General features: G+C 42.4%; 1 protein-coding gene across 2 annotated transcripts in view; it reads right to left on the bottom strand.

Annotated features, from left to right (window-relative positions):
- Msrb3 (methionine sulfoxide reductase B3) overlaps positions 1–23,011 on the bottom strand; it is a 118,777-nt gene that overhangs the window by 58,602 nt on the left and 37,164 nt on the right. For both annotated transcript variants that reach the window (XM_041673472.1, XM_041673465.1), the window contains 2 exons: positions 16,990–17,098; positions 15,316–15,393 (listed from right to left, as the gene is read on the bottom strand). In XM_041673472.1, the coding sequence (XP_041529406.1) occupies positions 15,316–15,393; positions 16,990–17,098 (187 nt within the window). The remainder of the gene's footprint in view (positions 1–15,315; positions 15,394–16,989; positions 17,099–23,011) is intronic.

The raw sequence follows: 23,011 nt of genomic DNA on the forward strand, positions 1-23,011 counted from the left end.
CAATAAAAACTTTAAGTATCAATGGCCTCACCATCCTGTTCAAAAGCACAGGCTGACTGACTGGATCAAGAAACAAAACCCTTCCATCTGTTGTCTACAAGAAACAGATTTGAGCTTTAAACCAGGGTACCACCTTAGAGTAAAAGGATGGACGAAAATACCCCAAACGAATGGGGCCAGGAAGCAAGCAGGTGTCATTATCCTAACATCTGACCAAATAGATTTCAAATTAAAACTAATCAGAAGAGAGAAAGAGGAACATTTTATTCAAATGGAATAGCTAGCCAAGAAGACATCACTATCCTAAATATAGGTGCACCAAAATTAGGGCACCTAGTTTCATAAGACTGTCCTATTGGATAAAAGACATAGAACATAGATTAACATCAACCCCTCTTATCTCCAAAGGACATCATCTGGACCAAAACCAAAGAAACAGCAGAACCAAGTAACACCATACATCAAATGAACTTGACAAATATCTACAGAATACTCCAACTGAACACCAAAGAATACACATTCTACTCAGCGGCACACCAAAGCTTTTATAAAATAGACCATACCTGGGGACATAAGACAAATCTTTATAAACTCTAAAAGATTGAAGTAACGCATTGTATCCTATGTGACCACAACACATTAAAGCTTAAAATTAACAACAAAATCTCTGGCAAATGCACAAACTTATGGAGATTAAGCAACTCATAGTGAATGATGAATGGTCAAAGAAGGAATCCATAAAGAACATTTTAAAACAATTCCTGAAACTAAATGTAACTGAAAACACAATACAATGAAACCCCTGGTAAACATTGAAAGCAGTCCTATGGGGAGATTTCTAGCTCTAAGTGCCTACACTCAAAAATAATCACTAGTGTGAGGACAACCAGGGCTGTTACACAGAGAAAACCTGTCTTGAAAACAACAACAACAAAAAATAGCACAAATAAATGACTTAATAATGCAGCTCAAAAATTTGTAAGTCTGGGAACCAAACCACAACCTAGTCAATGGCAATAAATAATAAAAGTCAGAGCAGAAAATCAATGAAATAGAAACAAAGAAAACAATACAAAGAATCAATGAAGCAAGAATCTGGTTCTTTAAGATTAACCAGATAGACAGGCCCTTGGCCCAATTAACCAAAAGGAAGAAAAAGAAGACACAAATGAACAGAATCAGCAATGAATATGGAAATGTTACAGCAGACACCAAAGAAATTCAGGATACTATATGGAAATATTAAAAAATAAACAAACAAACAAAACTTTGTACTACATTAAGCTGGAAACCCCAACAGAAATGGATGAATTTCTAAATACAATCGAACTACCATCACTAAACTCAGATAGTCAACAACATAAACACACCCCTAACAAATGAGGAAACTAAAATGATAGTGAAAAATCTCTCATATTTCCAAAAAAAAAAAAAAGTCCAGGGCCAGACAGACTTTTATAGAAGACCTACAGCCAATCCTTCTTAAACTATTCCAAAAAATAGAAACTGAAAGAACACTCCTAAACTCCTTCCACGAAGCCAATACCATCCTAATACCAAAACCAGGTAAAGATACAACAACAAAAGAAAGGCCAGTATCCCTGATGAACATAAACTCAAAAATTCCCAATAAAACATTTGCAAACAGAATACAGTTATACATCAAAAAGATTTTTCACCATGACAAAGTTGGCTCTATCTATAAAATACAGAGATAGTGCAATATATACGTAAGTCAATAAAAGTTTTAAATCACACGAATGGACGTAATTTGACAAACTCCAACATGCATTCACGGTAAAGTCCTAAGGAATGTAAGGCTAGAGGGAACAGACCTTGACATAATAAAAGCTATCAATGAGAAATCCACAGCCAAGTGGAGAAAAGCCCGTAGCAATCCCACTAACATCAGGAATGAGACGGGGTGTGCATTGCTCCGGATAGTTTTTAATACTGTGCTCTCAGCACTAGCCGGAGCAGTAAAGCAAGAGGGGAGATTAAAGGACTACAGACAGGGGAAGAAGTTGAACTATCCGTCCCTACTACAGGTAACATGATCCTAAGCTTTAAAATTCCACTAGAAAACCTCCAGAAACAATAAACAATGATGGGGGATTACCATTCCAAATCTTAAGCTATATTACAGAGCCATAATAGTAAAAACAATATGAGACTAGCACGAAAACAGCCTTGTAGGCCAGCAGAACAGAACTGAACTGAAGACCCAGACATGAGCAGACGTACGTTAAGCCACTGAATATTTGGCAAAGATGACAAAAGCATGATCTGGAGAAAAGAAAGCATCTTGAAAAGCAGGTGCTGGGAAAACTGGATGTCCACATGCAGAAAAATGAAACAGCACCCATTATCTATCACCTTACACAAAACTGACTCCGATGGATCAGAGATGTAGATGTGAAATCAGAAACATCGAGACTGCTCGAAACAGGAGCGGGGTAGGAAGGCCCTTTCCAAACAGGACTCCAGTTGCTCAAGAGTTAAGACCAACAATGGACAAGTGGGGCTTCATAAAATAAAAAAGTTTCCACATACACCTAACGAAACAATCAACTGGGTGAAGAGGAAGTCCACAGAATGGGAGAGGATCTATACCAGCTATACATCTGACAGAAGATTAAAATCCAGAATATATAAAGAATTCAAAAGGCAAGGCATAAAAGAAAAAATAAGCAAATGACCCATTTGAAAACTGGTCCTGGGATCTGAACAGAGACTTCTCAAAAGAAAAAAATGGTTAAGAAATATCTAAAAATATGTTCGTTGTCCCTAGAAATTAGGGAAATGCAAATCAAAACAATTTTTGCGATTTCATCTTAGCCTAGCCAGACAGCAAACATCAGCATCAAGCTTTGGGGAGGGGGTAAGGACAAGGGAGCTCTCCCTCATTGCTGTTCTGACCAACACAGGGACCAGTGTGGAGAATTCTCAGAAAGCTAAAAAACAAACCCCAATCTCCCATTTGACCCAGCTATACCATCCCTTGACATCTACCCAAAATGCTAGGTCCTACACCACAGATTCTTGTATTCAAAATAGTTAGGAAATGGAAGCGACCTAAATGTCCTTCAAATAATGAACGGATAATGATGGTGTGGTTCGCATACACTGTGGGAACTACTCGGATGTAAAGAAAAAAATGAAACCATGAACTCTGCAGTAAGTGGATGGACTAGAAAAGATCACATTGAATGGGTAACCCAGACCCAGAAAGACAAACATTGCATGATTTCGCACCAGACACTCTAGCACTAAGTCTTCAGACGTGAGTGCAGGTCCTGGAGCAACTGCAGAAACCAGAAAAGCAAAAAGGGACTGTTGCCTGGGCAGGGGTGGGGCAAAAGAGGAAAATGGCAGGCCAAGTTATCTGATCAGGGAAATGGAAACAACAGGGGTCTCACTAGGGAGGATGGAGAGAGGCAGAAGCAGAAGGAGGATAAAATAATGGTAAGAATGTCTGAAAATGCTGCTAACTGTTTACCTAAGGAAAGCCTTATAATACACATAAGTCTATGTATAAATATGCATATAGAGTTTAAATGAAATTTCTCATCTAGGCTGACAAGCTCCCTTCAAGAGCCAAAGACCATCTACCAATATTCCAGTGGTAGACATGAGAAGCCCTCTTTAGAACTGTTGCTTAGGGCTGTCCAAGAGACCTACAACATACAGGTCCTTGGTTGCCCCCAAGATATGATAAAGGTTTAGGACATTAACTCCTATTTCCCCAATCTTCAGAGAGGAGAAAGGAACTGGAAGGTACCTTGACCACCAATAACCAGTGATTTATTCAAACGTGACTTCATGAGGATTCCACAAAATCCCCCAAAGGACTGGGAATGAGGAGCTTTTAAACAGCTTAGTATGTGGAGGGTTCCTGAAGGATGTGCCTGGGGAGCACAAAAAACTATGGCGTCTCCACGGGTTGTGCTGGGCAGTTAGTCTATCTGGCAGTTCACTAAAACACTCCATAAGACTTAAAGCAAACAAGTTTAGGTAAGGCAGGTGGTCTTCTAGGCTCTGTGAGCCACTCCACCAAATCAACTAAGTCATACAAACCCTAGCTTACTTTTATCTTCACTTTTTTGGTCAGAAAGAGTCGCACTACCTAGAAGCTGCAACTGATGTATCTAGAAGGAGGGGCAATCGTGTGGCGGGAGCCTCCAGGCTGTGTGGTCTGATGCTACCTCCAGGTACACAACGCCAGAACTGAATTGAACCCTGTAGCCCCAGCTGCCAACCACTGGGGAACTGCTTGTTTGACGTGTGGAGAAAACCTCACACAAGTCTATCTGCTCATAGAAACAGTCTGCTTTGTGTGTTGCCGAGAGCGCAGTAGCAGAAAGACAAAAGAGAAGCATGTTGGAGCTGGGTTTGCCCCAGGCCCTCATGTTATGGCAGAACGATATGAATATGTTGTCATATGTGGTAAAATAGAACTGGGGAGGGGGGAAAAGCACTTCTGCTTCCTTACAATTGGATTTTCAGATTTCAGTAGAAGCGAAAAACACTTCTACTGCTGTTTTTCTTTTTGTGTTTTGTTAGAGGGGTTATATTTTAATGATTTTTCTTTATCCTTAAGAATTTCATATGTGCATACAAGGGAATATGATCATATCCACCCTATTTTCCACCCAGGCATCTACTGTACCCCCCTCAACATTCGGTTTATGTCCATTCCAATAGTATCCTAAACATTAAGAGAGCCAACTGGTAATGGATGTTTTCACAATGTTCATAGCCTGTTGTCAAATAGAACCAATATCAAAAATTAGCTAGATAAACCTACTGTCCAACAAACTATATTTTCAAAGGAAACACAACTCATCATTTCCCAAGCATTTAACTTTTTGTGTTTGTCATTTACAAAGTAGATAGAAACCCCAACAAAAATATGACTCATTGTGTGTGACTGCTAATCCTGCTGTCAAATTACCTAACTCTCAAGCAGCGGGGCACACCTGGGAGGGGTTTCTTGGCTAGCTTTTTTGAGGGGGAAGACACACCCTAAATCCAGATAATCTGAGGTCAGAAAACACACCCTACATCCAGATAATCTGAGGTCAAGAGACCCACCCTAAATCCAGATAATCTGAGGTCAAGAGACCCACCCTACATCCAGATAATCTGAGGTCAAGAGACCCACCCTAAATCCAGATAATCTGAGGTCAAGAGACCCACCCTAAATCCAGATCATCTGAGGTCAAGAGACCCACCCTACATCCAGATAATCTGAGGTCAAGAGACCCACCCTACATCCAGATCATCTGAGGTCAAGAGACCCACCCTACATCCAGATAATCTGAGGTCAAGAGACCCACCCTACATCCAGATCATCTGAGGTCAAGAGACCCACCCTACATCCAGATCATCTGAGGTCAAGAGACCCACCCTACATCCAGATCATCTGAGGTCAAGAGACCCACCCTACATCCAGATCATCTGAGGTCAAGAGACCCACCCTACATCCAGATAATCTGAGGTCAAGAGACCCACCCTACATCCAAATCATCTGAGGTCAAGAGACCCACCCTACATCCAGATCATCTGAGGTCAAGAGACCCACCCTACATCCAGATAATCTGAGGTCAAGAGACCCACCCTACATCCAGATAATCTGAGGTCAAGAGACCCACCCTACATCCAGATAATCTGAGGTCAAGAGACCCACCCTACATCCAGATAATCTGAGGTCAAGAGACCCACTTGGAATCTGGGCCATACCATCTGGTAGCAGCCCGAAAGCTTTAGTATTTTGCCTGCTTGCTCTCATTCTTGCCGGCAAGTTCATCTGTCCTGTCCCTAAGACACTCCTCCTCTGGTGTTAGAGCTGCTTCTTCAGGATTCCAACAGAGACGGAAAACTGGAAGCTCTCGAAGACTTCCCCAGAACTCCGGGGACTGAACAATCGCTGAATCCTTGGTCTTTCTGTTGGGAGACAGCCATAGTCGGGCTATATGAACCCTTCTATGTGTGTGAGGGAAAGAGAGGGAGAGAACCCTGACTACTAAATGGTGTTACTAAATCTCTTCCCAGCTCCGTATTCAATAGTGTCACATGTGAGCTTGATACAGCCCATGTTGGAAATATGTTCACTACAAAAAAAAAAACAACAACAACAACAAAAAAAAAAAAAACACCAAATCACCAGAGCTTGAGCTATTATTTTGTGGATCATCCAGATCAGTTGTTTTCAACAGAAGATAATCTTGCCCTTTATGGACTATTTGGTGATGCCTAGAGAGATTTTTTTTGCTGGCTGTGACTGGGAAGGGAGATGCTGTGGCCATCTAAAGTGAAGTAGAGGGAGCTTTTAAACACCCTGCACTGCCTATGTTAGGAGATGCAGCTGAGACCCTTGTCTTCCGATACATCTGCCTAGCTGTCTCTGCAGGGACTGTCTTTGTCTCTCAAGCGCCTGAGAGAAGGTCAGCCGTTTACCCCAGTGTGTTTCTCTGTGAGTCCTCTTGCGCTTTGTTATTTTTCTAGCATTTTGATATGAATGTGCATTATAATTATTTTTAACAATAAAAGCTGGTTCTTATTGTTCTTTAATACAGCTTTAAATGTCTAGTCCTGGTTTGTTTACTCCGCAGCTCAGCACTTTCCTGTAAGAATGTGCCAACCATCAGCACTGTCATTTTCCCTCCATGGTGGGAACACACCCTTGCAGGTGTCAACAGTGCCACTGATAAAGGAAGCAAGTTATGTGAGCCCTGTGGTTCAAAGAATCACTCTGGGAAATGAGATAATAGAGAACAGTTGGAGATGCTTGCAACAGAGAAGTGTCTATATGTCTCTGCTACTAGTGTCTAGATGAGTCGGCTAATTCTACTAATTATGCTATTTAACAAATAGTTAAATTCTTAGAACATGCAGAACCCCAAATGTCCTTTACTCATAGGAATGGAAAATACAAAATTCCTCAATCATAGCATACTCTCTCAAGAAGTTGACAGAGTTATTGGGAAGAGATTTGGAAATGAACAATGTCTTCCTACAGTCATTCCTTTAAGTACAATACTTAAGAAATTTAGAATCCACATTGAAGTGTTTTTTTTAATCTTTTATAAGAAACTGAAAGTTTTTGGATGAGCTGAATCACTGGGTCAAACACTGTTTAATAAAATATCAGGTCATTGCACAACCCTGCTGATCTGGATGTGGCAGAGAGGGAAAGAAGAAAATACACAAAGAAGCCGGGTGTGGGAGGTCTGGACTCTTGGATAGAGAAACCTCAGGTCCCTGGAAGTGCAATGTCTTTATTTATAGAGTTGAACAGAGAGTTGGGTTCCTATATGTAGCTGAACAAGGATGGATTATCACACACATGTAAACAGGAGGCAGGGTTTAGGGTGTAAAACAAAACAATTTAGTTTCTCTAGGTAGGAGCTGTCTCTCCAGGGGATCAACCTTCTGGCGACAAAGTCTAGGTGGGGTCTTGTGGTGGGCATTTTTGGTACACACTATCTATCAACAACCACACTCGGACCAGGAAGGAAGGATCATCCATTTCTCTAAACCTACACTGGGGAAGGCTTTGTCATTTCCCATGGGCCTAAGGCTATTGCAACCTCAACATAACTGCTCCCACATCAACTGCACACACTCAACTACACACACTCAATATCAGGCTTTACTCCTTTGGGGCTTCTGACAACACAATATGCAGCTCTAATAATGAAACACAAACCAAACTACATGACTTAATTTTGAGAACTCTAGTTTTGTATGCTCCTTACAGTTTATCATATAAACTTAAAAGTTATGTTTTTTTTTTACAAACCTTAATGTTTTTACAGATCATCTCCATAATTCCTGCATTTAATACGATAATGCTGTTAGGAAAAAATTGCCATTGTCCAACCATTTTACAAATGGGAAAGATGAGAAAAATCTTAACATAACTGGTTTGTGATTTTGCAGAAGATCTGTGCTGGGACAGAAAAGAATGTTGCTTCCAAATCATGATCTGGACATATTTAGAGAACAGACATTTGGTAGATTACCTCACAAGTGCTTACTGGAGCTCACGTATTGTTTTCACGAACTATCTAACATCAAAGCCCACAAGGCAGAATGATAAGTTTTAATTGTCCAAGATAAATCTGCATTCACATTGTTCTCCCGTTTATCCTAAACACTGTAATTTTCTGAGATAAACAGAGGTCATTTTGACTTACGTGTAGAAATTAACACTATGATTTTGTTAATATGAGGCCAAATGCCTTTCTACATACTCCTCTCGCCAGGGTGCATGCGTGCGCACGCACACAAACAACACCTTCGTGATCTTGGCATTTTGTGTACATTATAGTTTCAAGCATTTTTGTATGTATATGTATACAACTTTTAAAAATTGTGGTTATGTTTATATAGCACGCCCCCGCTGAATTATGTCTTGCTACACTTTTATAGTTTCTATAATACGGTTTTTCTCAGTCTCTGAATAATGTGGTCTCCCTACCCGCAGTGGCTTCAAGGTCAGGTATCAGTGGTGGCTTTTACTCTTTTTCTTTCCCAGGTGCCCAAGAAAGTCCATCTGTGAACAGTAGAGGCGGGCACGAGGGGTCACTGCTTCACCCCTGTGCTGCCGCCGTTTGAGCACAACTCTGCTGCCAAGCATGCACACGCTGTATTTCACACGAGCCCCCTCTCCAGCTATTATTTTATTCTTGGCCACCAGAAATTTGAAGCCGTTTTTCAGCTCTTTCCGAACATAAGCTCTTTCTTGAGGAGAACTCCAGCCCAGCGCCACACACAGTCAGCTCAGCTCTGCTGCCCTGTGCATTCTTCCACCCACAGGAGACGTTCAACATGACCCTTTCACCCCCTGGCACGACTTTGTGCCTGTGTGGCAGGGAGGATGAAGTGGGTAAGGACAGGGTTATCTATTGTTCCCCTCTGTTGAGAGTTTGCTTCCTCTACCCCCATCAGCACTGCTGTCTTCACCATTGCAGCCACGGTAGCATTCTGGCGGCAACATGAACTTATCTTCAAGATGACTTCTTCGTAAAATTCTGCTGGAAATTGGCTATAATTCTAGAAAAGTGCCAACCATTACCAATGTGCATTTAACTCTGACAAGCTCTACGTGCTTGCACTTCACAGGCCCCTCTAGACCACTGTGATGGTGTGTGCCCTGAAACTCACGCCAGCCACCTACGTTTAATATTATTTTAGTCAGTAGAATATACTAGGCATGTTTGTGTATTTAGTTTTGACCCTGTTTGGCTTTACTTTTCCCTTTTTAGGGAAAATGGACCTGAGCTCACATATCCGGGTAGGCATTCTATATGTCCTGTGATTTGCTTTTGGCCAGTCCCTATCTGGTTGCTCGATGAAGATGGAAATATAGAAAAGGCACTTAGAATTACTCATGCCAGTTGACATCAGTCTTCTCAGAAATATAGCAAGAAAAAAAATTAAGTGATAAATGTGAAATATAGATAGCTACTTGCGAAAAAGTAAGACAAGAAATCAATATGTGAAGATACTATGCTTCCCTCGCCCCAGGCCTCGCCAGTCTGGGGCTGGACAGCTGCTGGCTTCTTGCGCGTTCAGTACATCTTACCAGGGTGGCTCCAAGGGTCTTTCAAACAGAGTCGTTCTTGGCAGTCAGCCACACAAGAGCTCACCCTTTGTCCTACATAGATATCATCTCCAATTTTCTGCTGAAGTCTTCAAGTGCTTCAACAATAAGACTTTACAAAGAAAGGAGATGTGGGTGATCCATTTGTTCTAGTGATGTTGATTAAAATAACCATGTCTGATTGGCCAAGATAAAATACAAAGCATTGTATTACATAATTCCTCAACCTCTGTTTCCTTCCAAATTGAGCATCACTATTTAAAATACACTCACCTGCTAACCGTGTTCCTCATAGGTTTTCCTTGCCTAGTTCTCTTATCTATGAAATGTGTAGCTGGAGGAATTTCATATGAAACACTTAGGTCCATGCCAGGCATAATAACTGCTATGCAAGCATTAGATGTTATTTTAGTAGTATTGTTATTCTCAGTACTACCAAGCGAGCTGCTCAATGGAGGACTACTATGTGTAGAGACAGACAAAAGTACCAGGCGGTGACTGCACATAGATCATGCCGCCATTTGTCAGCTAACCTAGAAAAAGCATCCCAATGGCTCTACTGCAACCCTATGTCCTCTTTTCGACTCCCTGAAATCCATTTTATTCATTGCTATGGCTCACCTCCTTCTTTCATCATGCTAGCCCTTTGCTCAAAATTTCTCCAAAATCAATCCAATCATAGTAAGATGCGCATGTGATGATCAATAGGTATTTAGTGATTATCACGTACTTGGAGCTAAGAAAAAAATATTACTAGGAGATGGACTTTCCATTGCAAAATTCACTTAGTAGAGGGAAAATAAACACACACGCGTGCATGCACGCACATGTACACACACCCATGCACAAGCATAGATAACTCAGAAGGAGGCAGTAACTGCAGTGATGAAGGAACATGGCAGGGAACAGAGCTGTAGGACCATGTTCACTGTGAAAGGAGGAAACAAAGCCTGTGATGAAGAAAAGGATGTTGGCCTTACAGGATTTCAAGTAGGTTAAAAGACTTTTCTTTTAAAAGCTGCATCTCCCATTGGTCCCAACACAGTCCATCTCTCCATTCCTATTGGCCCCATTTTCTTGAAAACATACACCTTCAATCTTATCTCTAATTCCTCTTTCCACATAATACTCTGTCAGGATCCTCCACCAGAGAAAAGTCGAGCTCACTCTCCTCTCCTGTCCCTCCCCCTCTCCCCTTCCTCCTTTCCCTCCTGCTAGTAAAACACAGATAGCCTCCTGTCCCAGGAACCCTTGCTGACTTGACAGTCATAACCTCCAAGTACATGAGAGCATTTCAACCAGCAGCACTGCAATAACTTAAAATTGCCTGCCATTTTTCACAGCATCCCAACAAAACCATGGCTATAGTGAGAAAATGCTTTGTAATGTTATTTGATTTATTCCATAGTACGTGGCAATGTATCGATCACAGCACAATAAAGACGGCCAAAACTACTTTCTAAGTCTGTTTTACCAATTCTCTCTCTAGTTTATCTGATGTACAATAAATTCACTTTATGAAATTTTAAAAGTTCAAATAACCAGAGGTGAGAACATTCTTGCTTTTGTCAGCAAATTTACTAACAGAAAGTCGGTAGTACCATATGAGAAATCGACCAGCTTGGTAAAAATTGTGAACGTGAAGAAAAGAGGAACTGTGAGATAAATCACACATTTGGTGTCTAAGAGGCCGTGAATGAGATTCTTGGACCCGGGAAGCAGCAAGAAAGCAAGCAGAATATTGTTCAAAGGAGGAAATGAAGTGAAAATAACTAAACAGACATTTTTGTGAGGATATAACGTATGTAAAGGAAGATATGGGCTGGTGAGGCATCTCAGTGGGTACAGTGCTACCCAAGTGGGAGGACTGGCTTCAGAGTCCCAGGACCCACAGAAAAGCCAGATGCCATAGAGCAAGCTGGTACTCCCAGGGCCACTGTGAGAAGAAGTTTGGGCAGAGACAGGAGAATTCAGAAACTTACAGGCCAGCTGGTCTGGTATGCATGGCAATGAACAGCTGGACACCTCTCTCAAACAAGATAGAAAATGAGGACCAACACACAAGATGGCGCTCCAACCTCTACGCTCAAGTAATGGCATGTGCCCTCGTTCACATACATTAACACACACACACACACACACACACACAGAGTTTTAAAGAGAGGCTTGTGCACACACTGTAAGTAAGTATGGACCAGATAATGGAAATGAAAGTTTGGGAAGTATTTAGGCATTTCCAGATTCAGCACTTCGCTTATGACTCCCTACTTTTTTTTAAATCAGAATATTCCTAGTTAGTCTGTTCTTTTCTTCATCTCTCATTCCCTTCCTTCTAAAGAAACAACAACAACAAAAGCAAACAAACAAAAAACCACAAATACATACTTGCTCACCCGGTACTCAGCAATTGCTTTCTATACTTGGTATTTAAAGCAAGAAGCCAACTGCCTTTTGAGAATCTAGTGTCACAAGTGGTTTTCAAGCTTTTAATCGGGGATCCCTAAAAAGAATATTGAAATTGCTCCCTTTCTAACTCTTGGAACATGGGCAGCTCCAGGGCCAGGGTCCTGCCGTGTATACAGTTTCTCCTACACAAGATCCCTCTGTGTTTATGGCTTTTCCAGTACCTGGTTCCCATAGGAAACAATTTCTCCTGCATCCTTCTCTCCAGCAAACTCAAGTACCAAGGGCTCAACCGTTGCAGCAAGAGTGCCTCTCAGGTGCCAGGGGCTTTCAGTGTGCTTCCAGCGGCAGTACTGAAAAGCCAGCAGCTCCCCGACATTCCCAACTGCTTCCACTGAGACACCATTCTGCCAACAGCTTTCCCCACCCCCCAAAACGGTAGTTTTCCAGAGAATTCCAAGAGGCAAGTGTCCAGTGCAACCTTATTTCCAGTACACTGCACCAGTGTGGTATAGCCATGCGTTCTCTGCCACAGAGTCACTGAAATCATGCCATCTCCTTCTCAGCCCCAGAGAAAGGAAGTAGGAGTAGTACCAAGGAGGAAGGTCTTCCTAGGCCTTTCTGTTTCTGCCCTAAAGGTTATGACTACCATTCCGCTACGTCTGTATTCATGTTCCCCATCCCTGCTGTCTGCATCCATGGTCACCATCCCTGCTGTCTGTATCCATGGTCACCATCCCTGCTGTCTGTATCCATGGTCACCATCCCTGCTGTCTGCATCCATGGTCACCATCCCTGCTGTCTGTATCCATGGTCACCATCCCTGCTGTCTGTATCCATGGTCACTATTCCTGCTATGTCTGTATCCTTTCTAACTTCCTTTCACTTTTACTAGCAAAGACCTCCTCATCTCAACCCCTATGTTATAGTTTGAAATCCTTTAAACTTTCTTGTTCAAACAACTATGTGGGTTTTATACCTGGACTTGCTGATGATATTTTTCCCCTTATACTTTTAAATAACTTTCCAGAAATGTAAATAACTACAAAAGATGAACTCCCAGTTGTTTTGTATTCTGTATACATGCTTACAGTGTTTCTGTCAAAATCTCAGATCTACATATTTCCATCAAACATAAGTGGAAAAATAAATCACGTGAACTAATTTGCAAACCCGTCCTTAGCCACATATCTATCAATCAAATCAGACTTGTTTCTTTTTTCTAAAATAATGAAGTCCCCCAAACTTTCATTTTCTATCATTTGAATAAACACACTGATACATGTTCTCATGGCTACCATTTAAGCTCTGGGGAGGGAAAAGGATACACAGATAGGAAGACATACAAAACAGACAGTAAGGAAAACTGCCGACCTTCGCAGGCGTTTGGCAGTACTGCCTCACACTAGTGTGGTTTTTGTTGTTGTTTTCCTTCAGGGAGCTCATCCTCAAAAGCCACACACACCCTTGAGCTATCATTTTGCTTGACGCCTGAAGACCGCAACTGGGGACAATGAATTCCAGCCAGACTTGGGCCGGATGGAGGGTGGACCACCCCAAGTAAAGTGAGAAGACAGTAGGCAGAAGAGGCACTGGAGGGAAAGCTGCAGACCGCTGAGTCTCAGAAATGTGCCCAGAGAAACGGACGGTGGGAAAATCAATTCCCTCAAAACTGCCCACTCCCTGTGGCCCCTGAAGTCTTCGTGGGACCCAGGGAACACGTGCTGAACATGAAGACAGCTGCACAAAGCCAATAAACATCTCCAACAAAGAAAGGCAGGGGATGCTTTTCTCTCAGAACAGACAGGAAAGCAAGAAGAGACAAGTGAACAGTGGAAACCAGCAGAAGTATGAATGAGAAGTCAAATCCTCTTTCCCAGAGCATGTAGAGAATGGGAGCTGACAACAGTGCTCAGAGAGACGGCGCTGTGTCACGGTGAACGGTGACCGTGACTCTCACCAGCTCTTGTCTTTGGATAAGGGTTTTGCTTTCAGGGTTTGTGATTCAAACGCTCACAAGGGTTAAATCCGCCCTCTACAGTGGCTCTGTTTCTTATTTAAAACAGCAAGTTTTCCTTCAACGGAGTCCTTCAGTGAAATCACACCATTGGGGGAGAGGTGGGGCACCTTAAACAAAAAGCAGAGGGGATGTGGGCAGCTTTTACCATTTGGGAGTTAACCAGTTTAGCATGGCTCAGCAGCTATCGTAAGTGTATGTCAACTATCGTGACATAAGCTAAGGGTGTTGACATCGAGGATGTGTGTTTTCTGAGAGAAAACGGGTGACAATTTGAAGGGTCGGTTTTTTAACATGAAAAAAAAACTCCGTAAGAATTCAGAACAGATTGTCAACCAGCGCTAACGTGTGAGAAGGTTTGTGCAACTGCAGAAAAGTTCAAAACTCTTAAAAATATTTTAAGGAAACTACCATTTTCCTGTTATTTCAGAAATATCTGTAAATGATATTTCTCATAAAGGAGAAATATGGAGCAAATTAAAGTGTGTTTTGCATGCTACAGCTGTCAGATTTTTATTTACTCATTCATTCTATGAGACTCTGTCATCCTGTGTCAGACAAACGATGCTCACGCTTCAGAAAGCCTTCTCTTTGGGGAGAGAGCGGACTTCCCGAATTTTCCCACCCAGCTAAAACTTCTTTGGTCAAGATGAGTAAGAATATCCTATCCAGACCAAGAATTAACTATCTTGGCCAAAAGGCCTGTGTGGTGCCTGCACGACTGTGAACTGCTGGGATCTAAAAATGATGATCTTAGGCCAATGAAAAGACAGGGTTAACCTCAAGTCTACAATATTGTCACCCGTACATAAACATCTGCCATATGCCTCACGTCTGCTTTAAGCACAGGTGTATGTCTTCATCGTGGGAGTACAAATAGACTCTAACATGAAGACATAAATGGATTCAAAGGTATCACTTGAAGGTAGAAAAAAATCAGTAAATACATGAATGGATCTCCGCTGCTCACAAAAAATGTCCTCCGTACTTCTGCTAAGGACAATGGTTACCAAGGAGGGACAAAGTTAACGGTGAGTGTTTTAAATGTCCAAACACTACAAAATTAGCCAGTCTGTCATAGAGAATTAACCAGGAAAGTCTGTAATTATTCTTGTTTTCAGGGAGTGGACACGCACAAGTATATATACATATACGTATATATCACATATTTATAATAGGGAAAGATGGAATCAAATTCAGCAAAAGAAAGATTCCCAGGAAATGAGCAACAAGGAGTCTGCAGTCATGTGATCCAGCCATGCCCACCAGCTCTCAGTCCACTTACTTGAACAATGGTGTTCCACAAACAACACATTTGTATATTCCAGGATCTTTGTGGTGTGTGTATTCTCCTTCAAAGGCACTGATAAAAAACATAAACAGGTCATCAAAAAATATTAGCAAAGCTAGTATTACTTCTTACAGAACACATTGGTTTAAAATACATTTCTCTAGTAAATCTTTCCAGAGTTTTTGGCCTTAAAATGAGAACAGACCAAACATATGGAAAGCTGAACCATACTAATATACTTCAAATATATATAGTAAAATGTGCATATAACTACTCCAAACTAGTACAGGCAAATTAAAAATATCAAGCACCTAATATGTGATACCTGGAATATTTTTCAAATAAAAAAAAAGCCTGTTGTTTGATCCCCATAAAGAACATTATTACATAAGGTTTCTGCTACTCCACACTGTGCAAGAGGGGACCAGAAAATGTAGCAGGGCCCAAGTCTCCAAGTGGAAGGAGTCTTATTTTTCAGTTTGAAAAGGAATATTGCAGCTTTAAGGGAATATTTTTCTAAGTTAGCAATCTTAGAGGCGAGGAGGTCATTCGGCTAATACAAATCAGCTGTGGTCGCCCAACAAAAACTCTATGTGCTCTACAGCTTGATTTTATTATCCTTTCACCCTCTTTACGAGCTCCAATTTTTTTATAAACAGAATTTTTAAGAATGACCTAATCTCTGGTTGTTTGTGTGCATTAAATCATTTTGCTAGCTGTGCACACAACAGGGTGGGCAGACGTCTTCTGCACTGAGAATCTGGCGACCGCCGGCTCCGGGCATGTGGGCTCACTTGGTCAGAGACTCCATGTCGAGGAGATTCAGAAAAGAGTAGGTTCTATGACAGGAAGAGCACGTTGCCTGTTAACAAGGATCCCCTGTGTGGGAAAGAGCTCTTTCAGCTCATGAATGAAAACACTAAGTTACATCATTAATAAATCTGGATCCCAGGTACATTTACAGTTTCGTGCCAAGATCCACGGTATAAATTAGACAACAAAATCATTGGGCCTTGGCAAGTTACGTTTTAGCTGGAATCAGCTGAGAGAGACTTTAATCACTAGAAACAGTCTTGGAAGTGAACAAACTTTTTTTTTTTCCTTCCAGGATGTAGGGCGAACTTCCAAGGACCAAAGCCATGTGAGGGCAGTTATTGAAAATTTTTGACATTCCAACCACAAATGAGCCAATAAATACTTTCTCCACATGTGCTTCAAAAAGAAATTGGAGTGGGGCGGAGAGGAACTAAATCATGCTACCTGATTCTGCAGCCAAAATGTCTATGCTTACAATGGCCACCTTCACAAATGGCAGCATCCTGGCGTGGCTCCATGTCCCTCATGGGTTTCCTCGCTGTGATGTCTTCCAAAAAAAAAAAGTCCCTAAATCGCTATCACTGCCACACATTTTGTTGCAAGCTAAAAACGGGCCCTTAACAAAAGCTCCGTGACTTTTATAAGATAGAACGCTCACTCAGTGGAGAAGAGCAGAGACAAAACTCGGTCTTCTCCTAAACAATGTCCCGTTTCCAACCTCCTCAAAGACAGCCATCTGCAGGCTTGGCCTTAGTCAGTTTGTCTAGGATTCTTTAGCTAACCAGAAGAAGAGTCCAAGGAGGAGGGAGCCACGCTGCTCTTGCCTCTCTGGTTTTTATTAAGCATGCTTACCTTTCAGTTCCTTTCTCCTGAGTGACATGATACTGCAGGGGTGTCAGCCGCTTCCTCAGTTCCTCCTGGGAAAAGGCCACCTTACAGTTCTTTTTATCCCGACATGACCCTGAAACGAGAGGATGGGGAGAAAGAGCCGTTTTAGCCTGAACCCTAAAGAGTTGCTTCAGCTGGTCGCCACAGAGCAGCCTCTACGGTCACTCGTCCATGACCAAACCAGTCCCTAACGGACTACAAAACCCTACCTGAGCTGCAGCTGGTCTCCAAGTTCAAAAAGAATGCCCCTTGAGATCCAACTGATTCCTCTAGAGTAGCAACGAGGTGTCAGAGCCAAGGTCTCTGCAATGTGGAACTAAAAACTCACTGGACATTTGTGTCCAGGATGATGGACATCCTCTATGCCACCTGATACTGTGAAACCACTTTTTAAAAGATAACTTCAATATCATGCATGTATTTGTAAGTGTTCACTGTGTGTGCGTGTACATATAATGGTATATAAAGATCCATTCGATAATTCTGTAACTTGGTAGACATCACCATTCCATTGTCATCCAAGATGACTTAATCACCACCCTATTTATTTTCCTGAGGACCCTAAAGATATATATTTTTTCCACAGTAGGAATTGCTGTTTTCTTTGAGTCTGTCAGATACTCCGCTGGGTTCTATGCAGTCTTTCAAAATGCACGCTTTTCTAAAGACCATATCTTACCATGTTAGCAAGAAACTTCCAGTAGACTTCAGGAGAAGGGAGATTCAAGAATTCCAGAGATGGGGGTGAGGGAGAGAAGAAGGAGGAAAGACAAGACAGACAAATGGAAGAGCCAGGGTGGTTTCAGAGTAGGCTCATGCTGTTCTGCAGCTTAGCTGGGAGGGTGTCACCCATGGGGAACCCGAATGATGAAAGGATTCGAATGTGACTAGAAGCAAGGGTGGCTTTTAGCTCGATGTGTGCAGACTGCCGTAAAACGTTCAGAGGACTCCTATTTATGCGTAGTGTCTTGAAGTTAGCCTTCTTAGTGGCCTGAGCACTCACTTCAACTCCTTTTGATTCAGCAGTGGGAATGTGTCCCACCGTTTACTTCTAAGGTGCCTCACGTAGAACATGAGATTACTGAGTTAAACCCCAAGATTACCTAACCGGTTTCCCTGATTGTGGGGTTGAAGAAGGGCTGTCAGCTTCCAGAGGGGGGGTGGGGTGCCTAGACAGATGACTGGTTTTCCACCAGCAAACAGGGAGTGGGGAAGGAGCAAACTGGAGCCAAACAGAATACAAACACCAAACTCCACTTCTGCTGGCCTCCCTGGCCCTTTGTTGGTCTCTCGAAAGAGGCCCCAGGGCAACTGGCACGTTGAGAATGGGCTGAGGGTCTCCCATCTCGCTGAACCCCAGTTAACAACAGGCTCATCCTGGTGTGAGAATCCCTACTGTTGTCCAGGGCACAGACAGAAATGTCTCCCTGGCTAGTATGTTCAGCCTGAATGTAGCAAGGCTTTTTCTCAAAACCTCAGGGCCCTGAGACTGGTGAGTTTCTGTTAGCCTCCCTCTAGACTTCTCAAAAGTTATTTCGCTTTTATTTATTTGCTTGTTAGAAGAGTATCTTTGTTAATTTTCTCAAGAAGTTCATTAATTACTAACTTAGTGTGACAAATTATCATGGTTAAAATTATTAGCTCCAATGGGCTTGATAATTATGCTACGAACAATTAGAATTAAGCAAATCTGTCCAAAATATTTTGGGTTACTCTATGTTCATTCATACAAAAAGACCAATTGTGCTCCCAAAGTTGTGAGGGCTGGGCTAGCCATCTGTGTGTCATTTAGAACAAGAGAAGCAACCGCAGGTTTAAATTACATGGTATTGGATTGCAATTCCCTAACATTGGATGCTTTTCTGCTTTTTTACCTTGAGTCGTTTACTGAGGAGTGTTCATAAAAAGTCGCTTCAAGCACAGATGCTCGAGAGTCACTTAGGCAAAGTTGTTTCTCTCTTTTTCATTCCACCTCTCTCTCAAAAAAAAAAAAAAAAATCTCTTTTCTGAAGGAAGAGAGTAAGACTGTCGCTCAGTGCTGCCGAGCCGGCCATGTCTTTGTGGAGGGGAAAGGTAAAACGGAGAACATCTGATGGAGGTAAACAACGCAAACATGAAAGCTCTCCCGGTGAATGGAGAGTACAGAAGAGACCTTAGTTCATAGATTAGAAATTACTTTTGATCTAAACATTCTTAAGAACAGATTGTTTTCCGCTACGAGCCGTCTCATTAGCCGTGCCACAGAGCCCCCGTCTTAATGGTGAACTGTGAACGGGCCCCGCGGGCCTCTTTGTCATTCTCCTTCTTATTTGGAGGAAAAGCTTTCCTTCCAGCTCCTTTGTTCGTCTTTCAGGACCCACCAAAGCCGTATTCACACAAATTTCAGAGGAATTCGCCCTGTGTCACAGCCTACAAATTATTTGGTTTTGGTGCGCTTAAAGGTCATCTTACAAATTAGCAAAATTTTCCTCCATCCTGGCTTTTCAACCTTAAATATAAATGCTGTTTCCTAACTGTAAGTGAGGTTCATTCTCTGGGAAATGCCAGTGATTATTTAAAGTGGTCAAACTTCACACGTTTTTATTCTTTGGCCATACTGTGTTCTCCAAATAACTAGGCTTTTAAAGGATGCCCAGGAGTAGAAGGAAGACACACACACACACAAGGAACAGTTACTGCAATTTTTGCATTAAACAAGAGGTCTCACCACACAGTGCAATTATAATATACTTCTTGGACAACTGAAAGCTGTGCGAATGTATTAATTCTTCTGGCATAATCAGAGCTTGGCAGGCCAGAGAGAAGCCTCACTTCTGTCCCCAAATTCGCCATTTTATCTGGAAATCCTAGAGTATTCATTGGGCGGTTTCCCTCCACTATCTTCACTTAGGAACTGTAATTTTCTTATTACACAGGGTAATTTTACATTAGTGTTATAGGACATCTGTTCAATGGCTTCTGAATTGGCTTAGAAGTATGCAACAAAGAGAGGTATCCCTTTCTCTAAACATATAATAACATTACTTTGAAGGCCTAAGTCGGTATATACACACATGCAACACGGTACATCTGAGGGAATATTACCCCTGGTATCTAATCATAACCCATTCTCTGAGGTGTGGTTTTTATGTGACTCAGATCTATCTTGAACCCAACCCAAAGGTATTTAAATGCTGGAATATGCCGGTATATTTTTTATTTATATCAAGGCCTCGCCTACGCTGCTGCTGAAGAGAGTTGTGTGGAAACTCCAGTAGGGAGGTCTTCTCTTCATACACACAAGGGCTCACTCTTGAGAGCTGGAGGCTCAGACCTGCAACCCCAAGGCTTTGTCACCTCCCACACACTTCTGAAAAAGAGAACTTGCACGCTGGTAGTGCCTGCTTCCAACTGTGACCTGAGGTGGGTGTTGCATCAGATTTGTGCCTGTAAGGGTGGCGACAACGGACTCAGTAGGGCCCAGGTGCAAAACTCACAAAAGATACTGAAGCCAACAGTCCAGCCTAAAAGGTAGCAGCTCAGATGTCTCTGCCTGCAGTATCCTACTGGTGATTATTCTCTGTAAGTATTCTCTCAGAAAAGTCCTTTTCTAACAAGTTATTTAAAAAAAAAAATAAGAAAAAAGGAAGTGAGGCGGGGAAACAACTAAAAATTCAGTTCTACTCTATCCCATGTGCATCTCTAGACATAAAATTTTAGAAGGTAGAATAATACCCATTTTACAGACACAAAAACTGAGGCCCAGAGAGTTGGTTATAACATAACTTACTAAGGAGACAGGCCTATTTCCATCAGTAAAAAAAAAAAAAAAAACTATGCTATAACTTTCTTCTCAAATTACACAGAAAATTTCAATAAAAAAACAATACCTTTAAAAAAACAGTCCCCCACTAACAAGACAACAAGTGGAGGAGAGCAGTAGTAAGGTGCGTAAGAAAGTGAAGACACAAGTCCCCTGGCCCTGACAACACACACACCCTGGCCCTGAAGACACACACACCCTGGCCCACCTCTGCTTTCCCGATGTCTGTTCCTTCAGCACAGGACCAGTGACAAGCTCAGACAAGATTGTCAGTGCACCCACAAAGTCCTGAAGGCCTTCAGTGCCCGGTAAGGAGGAGGTCGGGTCTGTTTCCTACACGCTTAGAGCACGCTGGAGTGAGACTTTTTCTATCTCAGAGAGAAAAATCAAAAGAAAACCAAACCGAAGGATCTCAGAATTCTAATTTCTGCTCTAGGACTAAGGAAAAAAATGAAAATATTAACTATCTTCCCAAAATAATAAATAAGAGATGAGTATCTTGTTTTGGTTTAACTTCATTAAGGTAAAACAGTAAAGTCTGTGCAGAAATACCTCGCTGCCCTGTTTACAGGTGGCAGAAAAGTAACGCATGTGAATTTTTACTATGAACTTTACTTCCCAAGTACACATTAGTCTGTCATGTCGGACAGCTATTTCATTCCAGGCTTAGTAGTGTTAGACTTTCTAAGTGGAAGATTATAAAACTAAACGTAGACCACTTTTAGAGTCAAATGTAGATATATACCACAAACAATGTTTGTTCTCTCTTTTTTTTTTTTTTACAACTCTAGGAATTCGATAAAGGCCTTGAGAACAAAATTTCAAGTTACAGAGGGGAAGGGTCGCTGTCTACAGACACACCCTCCATTCTAACTTTTCCCTCAGGGTAAACGCAGAGAAAGCATTCCTGATGCTGTTACATAAACCAAAGTATCAGGATGCAAACCAAAGTATCAGGATGCAAACCAAAGCATCAGGATGTAGATCAAAGAAAGCATCAGGATGCAGACCAAAGCATCAGGATGCAGACCAAAGCATCAGGATGCAAACGAAAGCATCAGGATGCAGACCAAAGCATCAGGATGCAGACCAAAGCATCAGGATGCAGACCAAAGCATCAGGATGCAAACCAAAGCATCAGGATGCAGACCAAAGCATCAGGATGCAGACCAAAGCATCAGGATGCAGACCAAAGCATCAGGATGCAGACCAAAGCATCAGGATGCAGACCAAAGCATCAGGATGCAGACCAAAGCATCAGGATGCAAACCAAAGCATCAGGATGCAAACCAAAGCATCAGGATGCAAACCAAAGCATCAGGATGTAGACCAAAGCATCAGGATGCAGACCAAAGCATCAGGATGCAGACCAAAGCATCAGGATGTAAACCAAAGCATCAGGATGTAAACGAAAGCATCAGGATGCAAACCAAAGCATCAGGATGCAGACCAAAGCATCAGGATGCAGACCAAAGCATCAGGATGCAGACCAAAGCATCAGGATGCAGACCAAAGCATCAGGATGCAGACCAAAGCATCAGGATGCAAACCAAAGCATCAGGATGCAAACAAAAGCATCAGGATGCGCCTCTGGACGGGCCTCCAGCTTCCACAGAACCAGGTCAGCACCGCTTTCCTGGGCAGCACTGGCCTAAGATCACTTACTTTTTTCTTTACCGAATCAATGCTGTTCTGCCGGCTACGGGTGTGAACTACTGCAGCAGCCAACTCTATCCGCCGACGGTTCCAGCCTTTACTCTGAGAGCCTACTACACACCGTCATTGTGCTATGTACCCTGCCCAGAGCCAAAGACAAAAGGAGACCTTCTGTCTCGGGCCTCCCACTGGGGCAGAGGTAAGACGTGCAGAGCCCAACAAATGCAAGGAAGTCTACTATGCAGTCTTTCAGAAGGTGGGGAGTACCCAAAAAAGAAAAGAAGCCTGGAGCAAGGCCAGGGCCATAAGGCCTGTGGAGGACAGCACTCTTAATGGAGTAGGAGGGTTGGGCTGTCTCACTACAGTGATATTTGGGCAGAGCCCTGGGGATGGAGAGGAAGCTGGCCGTGCTGACGTCTCGAGAATGTTCCAAGCACATAGAGATGGCCAGGCAAGCGGAGAAGACAAGGTGCTGCTCACACGTGAGTGACAGAGGAAGACGGCTTGAACGCAAGCAGAAGGACTGAA

This window comes from Microtus oregoni, unplaced genomic scaffold (assembly GCF_018167655.1).
Source record: "Microtus oregoni isolate MIOR12 unplaced genomic scaffold, Mior012 000001F_ref0000356, whole genome shotgun sequence".
In the NCBI taxonomy this organism is placed as follows: domain Eukaryota; kingdom Metazoa; phylum Chordata; class Mammalia; order Rodentia; family Cricetidae; genus Microtus; species Microtus oregoni.